The 10,491-nt window shown below is 57.4% G+C and overlaps 1 protein-coding gene across 6 annotated transcripts in view; it reads right to left on the bottom strand.

Moving 5' to 3' along the window:
- INTS1 (integrator complex subunit 1) overlaps positions 1–10,491 on the bottom strand; it is a 35,962-nt gene that overhangs the window by 8,775 nt on the left and 16,696 nt on the right. For 4 of the 6 annotated variants that reach the window (XM_027768043.1, XM_027768040.1, XM_027768041.1 and 1 more), the window contains 15 exons: positions 9,934–10,077; positions 9,706–9,855; positions 8,709–8,888; positions 8,525–8,629; positions 7,219–7,386; positions 7,030–7,141; positions 5,723–5,884; positions 4,725–4,871; positions 4,280–4,378; positions 2,776–2,900; positions 2,041–2,295; positions 1,227–1,386; positions 838–990; positions 338–524; positions 143–266 (listed from right to left, as the gene is read on the bottom strand). In XM_027768043.1, the coding sequence (XP_027623844.1) occupies positions 143–266; positions 338–524; positions 838–990; positions 1,227–1,386; positions 2,041–2,295; positions 2,776–2,900; positions 4,280–4,378; positions 4,725–4,871; positions 5,723–5,884; positions 7,030–7,141; positions 7,219–7,386; positions 8,525–8,629; positions 8,709–8,888; positions 9,706–9,855; positions 9,934–10,077 (2,271 nt within the window). The remainder of the gene's footprint in view (positions 1–142; positions 267–337; positions 525–837; positions 991–1,226; positions 1,387–2,040; positions 2,296–2,775; positions 2,901–4,279; positions 4,379–4,724; positions 4,872–5,722; positions 5,885–7,029; positions 7,142–7,218; positions 7,387–8,524; positions 8,630–8,708; positions 8,889–9,705; positions 9,856–9,933; positions 10,078–10,491) is intronic. The other 2 variants (XM_027768042.1, XM_006167880.3) reach the window with 2 other exon arrangements.

Here is a 10,491-nt window from a genome sequence, read left to right as displayed (position 1 = left end):
AATCAGGGGGGAGACCCCCCCCTTCCTCTGGGGCTGTCAGAGGTCCCACAGTGGGGGGGCTGCCGTACTCCTGGCCGGGAGCCCAGAAGTGATGCCCTTTGCCCCAGGTTGGTGCCTTGTCCCCAAGCTGAGCACAACCTACCTTCCTTCGGGAGAAGAGCAGCCTCTGCTGCAGGTCAGGGCAGCTGCTGACCACCTCGGGGTCCAGCATCTCCAGCCAGTCCACCAGGAGCCCTGACGAGGGTCCCAGCCGCACTGTCTCCAGGCTGCAGGAAGTGGGGGTTCAGTGATAGTCCTGCAGGGGCTGCTCACCTGCTGCCTGCGGCTCCCAGCTCACCTGCTGCCATCCGCGTCCTGCCTTCCCGAGCCCTGGGGCTCCTCCTTCTCCTGTAGCAGCAGGGAGCTCACCACCACGATGGGCTTCGAGGCTGGAAACGAGGCGGCGGCATCCGTGGTGGCAGAGAAGAGGGCGGCCAGTAGCTCCTCCAGGTGGGGAGACCTCACCTCGATCAGCCCCCGCAGGACTGCCAAGGATAGAAGACATCCCCTCAGATTCCCAGGTGGGGGAAGACCCAAGCTGGGGTAGGTTAGCCAGTCCTGGGTGTGGGGCCATCATGTGCAGAACATTAGGCCCAACAGCAGGGCCCAGAGGGACTCAGGGGAGCATAGCAGGGCTGAAGTGGGGTGGGGCTCCCCATCAGGGCCACTACCAGCCATTCTCAAGAGGTCTCCATTTGGAGACGTCTGGGAGAGGATCTGAGAGCACCTTCTGGGGATGGCACTGAGTGTCACTGCTTACCCTCTGCAGCCTAGTGGCCGTGGGGCCCTGGAGAGTACCTTTGCTGACCAGCTCCGGCTCCACACTGCACTTCTCCCCGGACCGCAGAGTGGCGATGACAGCCCGTACTGTGGAGTTGACCACCTCCAGGTCCCGATGGAAGGCCAGCGCCTCGGCCAGGTGCAGGAGCCCACTTCGCACTGTGGGAAAGTCTGTGTGGCCGCCACCGTTGGCTCTGGCTTCTGCCCCTCAGCCTTCCCTGCATGCCCCAAGGTGAGATGGGCCCCTTGGTCCACATAGAAACCCTCCTCCCTGGGGAATCCAGGTCACCACAGGCTGCTAGGTACCCAATGACAGGGCCACTGTGCCAATGCCAGTCCAGTGCCTGGGACCCCACCCAGCAGTGCTGACAGGCCCGGCCCTCGTGGGTGCCCACTATTGCCCTCACCATCACTGATCCTGCGTCTGGCAGAGTACTGGGTGGCAAACAGTTTGAGCTGGGCCCGGAGTGGCCCATCCTCCACGGCGGGGCTGTCCAGCCACTGCAGGATCTGCATGAGCACTTTAAGGAAGAGCGAGGAGAAGCCAGTGTCCTGGGGTACACAGCGCTGTGGGAACAAGAGCAGCAGGTGGGCTGTGCTTGCCCAAGGCCAGAAGTGGTCCCACACGGCAAGGAACTCAGGCTCCTCGTTGCCATTCATAGAATAGCAAGGAACCCAGGGATCCTGGACCCAGAAGAGGGGCCTGGCTGAGGCGGGCCCCACGGTAACTAGCACTCTGCAGCCCAAGTGAACATTATCCTTCCCACATGCAGGACGGCCTGACAGAGAGCCTTCTGAGACCCCGCAGCTGGGGATGTGTCCGTCTGCTGGCAGTTTAGTTCTGTAGTCTCTGGAGAAGACGTAATCACGTGTACACAAACTCGAATAAATCAAGTACGTTCACGCATAAATGGAGGCAGATTCGGTGAGCAGACCTTGGGGGTGTGTGAACATGAACGCTGGCACGCCCTCACCCTCTTTTCAATGGGAAACCAGAATAAAGATAAGGGGCTCTGCTCCCACTCTCTTTCTTCACTTAGGAATTAGGAACCTAGGCCCACGAAAGGACACCTGGGGACCTCATCAGTCGTCAGTGTGGACATGGGTGAGGCCGGGACCTTGCTATGTCAAAGGGCGAGAGCCCCCTTGTCCTAAGAGCCACCCCTCTCTTCATTCCCACCATGGCAGCTCCTGCTGCCAGGAGTGCCGTGTCCCAGGTACCTGGTACTGGTAGAGCTGACGCATCAGTGGGCAGGAAAGGAAGTGGTTACGGTGCATGGACATCACCAGGGCGCCACTGTGCGGGGAGCTGAGCAGGGTGGCGATGGCTTGCAGGAAGCGCACCGTGATGCCTGGTACCTCGGGGTTCCCCTGGCGAACTCGGGCCAGCTCCTGGCCCAGGGCCTGCTGCAGTGCGAGGGCAATGGGGCGGGGGCTGGAGCTCTGCCAGCGTGGGTCAGGACTCAGTGGGAAGATCTGGAACAGAGCATGCGGGCATCAGAAGGGCACAGGAAGGCTGAGCACCCCCTCACACAGCTCCGTACCAGGACTGCAGCCCTTGTCAGTGTCCATTTATGTGTGGCCCCCCCATCTCATGGACAGAGGAACCCAGAACCTGCGCTAGGAAGCAGCAAGGACCCCAACATCCCCAAGAATAGTCTGAGGAGGACAAAGGTGTCTGGAATCTGTTGAGGGCCCAAAAGGCTCCTCATGAGGGAGGGGAGACAGGCTGGGGACTGGTGAGAACCCCAATTCCCAGATAAGGCCGTAAACTCGTTTTTACACATATAAAATGGAAGGTGAGCTCAGAAGGGCATGAGGTGAAGAGAGTGTGTACAGCACAGGTAAGCCAGAGTGGCACACAAGGGTCTAAGTTGCTGTGTGTGAAAACGTGAGTGAAGAAACGTGTGTGCAAGAAGGGCTACACCTGGGGATCCACATGCAGCAAGTCAGTACCTGCAGGAACATGCCAGCCAAGTCATCCTCGGGGCCGAGGACCCGGACCTGAGTCCCAGCTCGAATCCTCCCCTGTCCTGGTGGGAGCTCTGGGCTGCTTTTTGGTTTTGGTGCTTCAACACTATCTGCAGAGAAAGGGGAAGGAACCATCATGAATTGAAGCTCTTTCTTTTTCTTTTGGAGAGGTTTTTGCTATAGGGTGTGTGCGCTTGCCAGACAGACAGAAACAGAAAGCGAGAAATCATCGCCCATGAGGGATGGCCACGCCATAATCCCTTCTCCTCTCGGGATCTTGGGCATGCACGCACACACGCCCGGCTTGAGTTTTAAGTCACCGGGTCAGGGACACGAACCACGGTCGACTACATGGGAGTCCAGTGACATAGCTATTACGCTAGCTGCTGCTCTCTGAACTGAAACACTTTCTGACTAGCTTCCAGAGGACAAAACTGTGCAAACCAAGACCAGTCCTACCTGAGGACTGTCACCAGGAAAAGTCAGCGTTTAGGCCCCATCAAAGGTCTCTATTCCCCTAAGGATCCAAATCTAAGCCTTCAAGGAGGATGAGTTTTAATAAACAGCAGCCCACACTCTGGTCAAAGGCAAATGCTGACCAAGGAAACAGCCCGGGAGTCTGCAGGGTCCAAGGAGCCCAGGGCAGTGGTGCTGAGAGTTGGGGAGGAAACAGTACCTCGCCGGGGTGGCAGGGAAGCTGTGAGCAGGGAATGGAAGGTCTGGCCTCCAGAAGCACCTCTCTCGTGCTGAACCTCCACCAGGTGGGCCATGTAATCTGCAAAACAGCAGCCAGGGTAACAACTGGATACACACAGGGAGTTCCTTCCTTCTCCCCTAGCAGTCTGAGGGGGCACGCTCCCACAGATGCTCCAGTGGAGCACATGGACCCTCTAGAGGCTGAGCTTCAGAACCTTCCGGCCCCTCTCTTTCTGGCTGGAAACTGAGCCCAAGGGCCCCTGGCTCTTTCTTTTTCTTTTGGAGAGGTTTTTGCTATAGGGTGTGTGCGCTTGCCAGACAGACAGAAACAGAAAGCGAGAAATCATCGCCCATGAGGGATGGCCACGCCATAATCCCTTCTCCTCTCGGGATCTTGGGCATGCACGCACACACGCCCGGCTTGAGTTTTAAGTCACCGGGTCAGGGACACGAACCACGGTCGACTACATGGGAGTCCAGTGACATAGCTATTACGCTAGCTGCTGCTCTCTGAACTGAAACACTTTCTGACTAGCTTCCAGAGGACAAAACTGTGCAAACCAAGACCAGTCCTACCTGAGGACTGTCACCAGGAAAAGTCAGCGTTTAGGCCCCATCAAAGGTCTCTATTCCCCTAAGGATCCAAATCTAAGCCTTCAAGGAGGATGAGTTTTAATAAACAGCAGCCCACACTCTGGTCAAAGGCAAATGCTGACCAAGGAAACAGCCCGGGAGTCTGCAGGGTCCAAGGAGCCCAGGGCAGTGGTGCTGAGAGTTGGGGAGGAAACAGTACCTCGCCGGGGTGGCAGGGAAGCTGTGAGCAGGGAATGGAAGGTCTGGCCTCCAGAAGCACCTCTCTCGTGCTGAACCTCCACCAGGTGGGCCATGTAATCTGCAAAACAGCAGCCAGGGTAACAACTGGATACACACAGGGAGTTCCTTCCTTCTCCCCTAGCAGTCTGAGGGGGCACGCTCCCACAGATGCTCCAGTGGAGCACATGGACCCTCTAGAGGCTGAGCTTCAGAACCTTCCGGCCCCTCTCTTTCTGGCTGGAAACTGAGCCCAAGGGCCCCTGGCACACAGACCCTCCTGCCCATTCACGCCCTACACCTCACTTTGGCTCACTGACCCCAGCTTCCCAGGCCTGCTCAGCTGCACACACTTGGCCCTACACGGCCTAGGATACCTGTGGACTGGGTCAGGACCCACTGACTGACAGGATGGTCCAGGTGCTTACTCTTATCCATGATGTTCTGCTCCAGGGTCTGGGGGTCATGGGCCACAGCCTGGTCTAGGTACTGGAGAAGCTTGCTCATGCTGGACACGGGGATGCCAAAGGACTGCACGAAGAGCAGCAGCTGTTGGGGCTCCAGGTCCTGCAGGGCTGAGGCAGTGCTCACTCAGTGATCCTGGTGGGCCAGGACCTGGTGGGTCAGGATCCTGGAAGACTGCCTGCAGCTTGCTCCAGAGTTAGGCCCTCCCGGCCCTGAGGAATGCTCAGAGATGTGGCTAGCGGATGCTCAGAGAGGTTCAGGGCAGCAACCAGAGCAGCCTCATGCTTAACTGGCAAAGTGCCCTGACATAGCCATCGGAGTGGCATCCCGACCCTCCCTCTCAAGCTGCCTGTATGCCACTGTGGCTGTTTTCTGTTAGTGCTCAGTTCCCTAAAGTAACCATAGTTCCCATAGCTTCCAAGAACCCAGATCCTTCGGAGCATGCCCTTCATGGGGCCTCCTAAGCTAACCTACTCACCAATCGGTCTCCCAAGGTCCCCTTACTCTGCTCCAGTGCCTGCCCCACTGATCCAGCTGCGCCCCCTCCCTGCCCCTCCCGCCTTGTCCCATCTCTGCCAGGACCCTTCTCCTCATTGGAGCTTGCCCAAACTCCCAACAATTCTTCAAGAGTCAACTCAGAGGTTCCCACCACATTTCCTCCTCCCCCTTTAATTCCCAAACACTTTATTTTCATTTCTTTTCTTTGGGCACCCTGAGCTTGACCACTGGGCCATGCCATGAGTCACTCATAGGCAGATAGGGTCTGCTCTGGGCCATGTTGGGCCTTCCCCAGAGTCCAGCACGAAGCCTGGTAAAGTCAGGACTCCCCAAGTGTCTGCTAAGTTACATGGGGGCCTCTCGGCGATCCAAGACCCACCACACCTATCCTCTCTCATCTGGTCACAGCAGCGGGTATGAGGTCCTCCCTGCTCCTGCCCTCAGGCCCAGCCTGATTCCATACCAGCATCCACCAGGCGTGGGACCTCTGAGCGAATCATGCGCAACTTCAACCAGTCGGGCAGCAGCAGCGCCTCCTCAGACGTGTCCACCAGGAAGGCAGTGGGCAGGGGTTTCTTCTCCGGAAACCAGATGTCCAACAACGCATGGAACTCGCCATCACCAGCTTCAGAAATGACAGAGTCAGCAGCTTCCTTCATCTCACCATTCAAGAAGGCCCAGGCCTCAAGAATGACCAAATGCCAAGGCTGGAGAACCCAGAGACCACCCAATGCAATTCTCCCTCTACGAGTGTGGAAACCGAGGCTTCGAAGGAACATGGAAAACTCAAACATTAGACTGTATCCCTGCTATATGCCAGGTGTCTTGCATCATCATTTAACCCCATGACACCCATGAGGAGTGGGCAGTACTCTCTCCAGTTTATCCTCATCTGTGGAAGCACATGGAAAGGGTAGTTCTATGAGACAGAGTCGCTTGCCTGAGGTCCAGTCTGCCCCAGTGGACATAGGTGAAACCACAGGCAGGCCCCAGGTACGCTGCCAGCTGAACCAGCTCCCTTCTAGCTCTCAGGCTCCACATCCCAGCGGGAAACTCCATGGGGCCCAGTCACTGTCGCTTGCTGCGCTTCCCCAGGGTAACATCTATGAATGTACACCCGGGAGCAACCATCATCATCTGCCTCCTGCCAGGGGTCTCTGTTCTGGTAGACTCTATCTACGTGCCACCAGATCCCCAGCAGGGGGGCTCTGTCCTCTTCCCTCCACTCACAGACATGATGGGGTGAGTGGGGCAGAGCAGTGAGCCAGGAGAGCAGGGAAGGCTTCCCGGCCAACAGGGCTCATCTAGCCTGTGATCACCAAGCTTGGGATACTGCCCCGCGGATAGTCCTCAGGCTCTCTGGACAGGGCCTTGGGGCCACTTGGGCAACCTCACGCTTAACTGGGAAGGTGCACGGGCACTGCCTCCTGGCACCTCAGGGTGGCCCCAGCGTGGGCCTTGGGAGGTGAGGAGCCTCTGAGAACCAGGCTCTCACTAGAGCCCCCATTGCCAGAAGCTGGGCAGTTCTCAAGGGCCTGTGTTTGTGGAAGAGCTCGTGTGCTTCCACAGAAACTCTCAGGTGGGTAGGAAAGGGTGACCATCTCCACTTTGCCAAAGAAACCAGGACAAGGTAGCGAAAGGGATCTGCCTGAGGAAGTGGGCTGGCGCAATTGTTCTTCCCTCTCTGCGTGCTTTCTGCTTGGAAGGCAGAAAAGCTGTTGGCAGGGGGTGTGCCCTGCCCAGGACAGACCACAGGGGACTGCTGCTCACCTCGGGGTGGGCCCAGTGTAAGGAGGATGACCATGGCGTGCACCACGAGGATGTGCATGGTTGCGGTCTCCCCACTTGTCCAGCGCAGGAAGACCTGGTCCTGAGACTCCGACTACAGGGGAAGGACAGAAGAATGGGGGCCATGGTAGGTCCAGGACACCGGGACCAAGGCACCCAACACTGCCTTACCCAGCTGTAGACTTCTTCCCCCTCCTTGCTCTTGCGCATGCGCCTCACATAGCGGGAAAAGATGGACAGCAGGGCACCTAGCACAGCATCTGAAGCAGCACTGCAGGACAGCTTCGAGAAGAGGTGTGACATGATGGTGGAACGCTCCACAACGAGCCGAGCCACATCCTGCGGGGTGCAAGGTGGTTAGCGGTGCCTGGCGGTGCCAGTCCTAGCTTCCCTCCTCCCTACACTCGGAGCCAAGAGTGAAGCCAGGGCAGCCTGAGCACTAGGCCCACTACAAAGTCATGTTGGACTTGGCAAATCACATACCCACAGGAACCCACGACTGCCCCCAGCAATGCACACGCTGACACTGGCAGGAAGTCGGAGCCCTCAGTAACGCAGGCCTTATGCAGATGGTACAAGATGCCCCGCACCAGGCAGCTGGCAGCTCCAAGGGAAGGGAGATGACGAGGGCATTATCAGACTCTATAGAGGACACGGTTCCCAGGGCAAGGAGACAGCAACTGGGCCCTGGTAGTGGACACTGCAGCCACTGCCTGCCACGGCATGGAGGAAGGCACAAGGAAGGATGAACCCATGGCCATTACTCCACAAGCAATGGAAACATGCATCTTACAAGACCCAGAGGGAAAAGCTATTGCAAACTGCCCAGACATAGTATTCATAAATTTCAACAACACTGAGAAGCTTGGCCAAGAGCCGGCAGGCTTGTGCACCAGATTAGACTCAGAGGACAGGGTCCAAGGCGACCTGGACAGGTAGCACTGACGTTGTACTCTCCAGCTCTCAGGCCCTAAGAGAGTACCACCTTCCCTGCCCATTTGCTGTCTGTCTACTATCCATTCACTTGTTCATTTCACAAAGACATGCGCACTCCTGATCACGCTGGGTTGGGACCAGCCTAGAAGAAAGCCAGGTCAGAAGAAACTCCACCACAGAAGGCTGGCTTCACAGAGGGACTGGGACACACCACGGGATGCAAAATGCCCTAGCCACAAGGCACAGAAGGCTGAGATATGCCGAGGGAGACACCCGCCCCGAGCACAGCAAGAGGGTTCAAATACCAGCTCCCTCTTCTCTGGTGCCTTTGTATCCTCATGGTCTGGGAAGAAATGCTGCAAGAAGCCAGCAGTGGCTAAGGAGGACACATGTGGCCAAGCCTTGATCACAAGGCCCCCAGCCTAGCTGCACCAGCTCTCACATTCTCCATACCTCCTTGCAACACAAGGTCACTAGAACTAGGCGAGTGGGGAGTCTCCAGCCCAGGGGGCTATATCGCTGACCCCAACCCACCCCTCACCAGGGCCAGGTCGCTGTGCTGGCCTTGTTCCTCCACAGGTGTGTGCTGGGACAGGTAGACCAGGTAGGCGCTGATGGTCTGTGGGTCGGTCTCCATGTGGATGGCCTGGGGAGGGAGGATGGTCTGAGCAGCGCCTCAGGGCAGTGTTGTCCCTTCCAGCGGCCCCATTAGCACCCCTACCTACCTGCTGCAGTGCCAGGGCGGTGGTGGTCCTCACGCTGTCAAACAGAGGCAGCCTGGGCAGATCCCTCAGCAGCCACTGGTAGCCCTGCAGCATGTCGGCATCCCCTGAATCCTCTTCCAGGGGGGGTTCTTTCTCTTCCCCATCCCGTAGGCTGCCCTCCGAAAGCACCAGTGACAAGCCCTGCAAGCAGACAGCACAGAGCTGGGCCCGACCTGCACCAGCACACATGGGGAGGGGAGCATATCTCCATCTTGGGGGAGCATGCAGGTTCCCTTGAAGCCCTGTAGAGAAGATGTGGGGCCTCCTATTTCCTGTAAGTTGTCACCATTAAAAAAAATCAAACAGCATGAGTGCTGTATTTTAAAAACTTTTGCTGACCACCTTTTAAGACAGGGCAAGTGCCATGATTGGCTCATTAGAAAAGTCATGATGGGGAACCAGCAGTTAGCGTAATGGCTATGTCGCTGGACTCCCACGTAGTCGACCGCGGTTCGTGTCCCGGACCCGGTGGCTTAAAACTCACACCGGGCGCATGTGCGTGCGTGCCCAAGATCCCGAGAGGAGAATGGAGGAGAAGGGATTGCAGCGTGACCATCCCCCCTGGGGGGTGATTTCTAGCTTTCTGTCTCTATGTCTCTCTCTGTCTGTCTGGCGAGCGCACGCGCCCTACAGTGAAAATCTCTCCAAAAAAAAAAAAAAAAAAGAAAAGTCATGATGTATTTTTTCTAGGTTTTTCTACGCAAAAACGTATTGTGGTTTTTCCGACAACCTAATGGCTTACTGAATCACCTTTGAAGTATTTGATGTCATCATCCAAGGAAGGAACATAGGACAAGTGACAATTGGCTTCTGTCTTCCTAGTTTTACTAGTAACATCTACCCTATGCCCAAAAACTAGTTAGAGAAAAGTCTGGATGTGCTACACACTCATTATAAATATGAAAAAAGGGCAAGAGCGTGCGAGCATGCACACGGAGACAAGCGGCAGGCCCCTCACCTTCATGGCCAGCACCCGGGAGGCCACCTGGGAGGAGCCCAGGCGCCGCAGGAAGTAGTCAAGCACCTCGCACGTGGTCTGCTCGTCAGCCTTTGGGCCCAGTAGCAGGTCCTGCAGGCGGCCCAACAGCTGCCGCTGCTTCTGCTGCCTCTGCAGAAACAAGAGAGGCCTCTGAGGCAGGGCCCAGGGAACCCAGTGGGCTGGGGTGAAGCCGGGAGGGGCATTAACCTGCCGCTTCTTGGCCTTCTGCTCTCTGCTCTCGCCCTCATCCTCCTCCTCCCCGGAGGTGGCATCGTCAGCAGCATCGTGCAGCAGGAACTCGCACAGGCACTGCACGGGCAGCACGTCCAGGGAGCCCTCGCTGGACTGCACCAGGTCCGCCAGCCCGTTTCCCCTCCCCAGGCCTGCCTATTCCCCCCGGAGCAGAACTCCCCTGCCTCTGGATGATGTTGAGGAGGAAGTCAGGGTTGCGACTGCGACACAGGAGGTGTCCAAGGCGGAGGGACTGGTTGAGGCCTTTTACCTGATCTAGGATGTGAGGGGGAGGCCTCCGGGGGGGCCCTCTGAAGGTCACAGATGACATAAGTGTCAGAAAGCCACAGCATAATACCCCCGGACCAACAGCAAAGGGTAAGGTTGGGGGAAGCTGAGACCTCCCACCCCTGCCTCTAAAGGAACAACCCAACAGGCCCCAGGCCTATCACATCCTCGACCTCAGCTGTTCCTAAGGCCTGGCTCCGGATAGAACGATACCAGTGACACGAGGACTGGCTGTGGCGGGTATCT

This window comes from Tupaia chinensis, unplaced genomic scaffold, assembly GCF_000334495.1.
Source record: "Tupaia chinensis unplaced genomic scaffold, TupChi_1.0 Scaffold145208_1, whole genome shotgun sequence".
Classification (NCBI taxonomy): domain Eukaryota; kingdom Metazoa; phylum Chordata; class Mammalia; order Scandentia; family Tupaiidae; genus Tupaia; species Tupaia belangeri.
The sequence above is the reverse complement of the archived record's forward strand: the minus strand, read 5'-3'. Positions and strand labels throughout refer to the sequence as shown.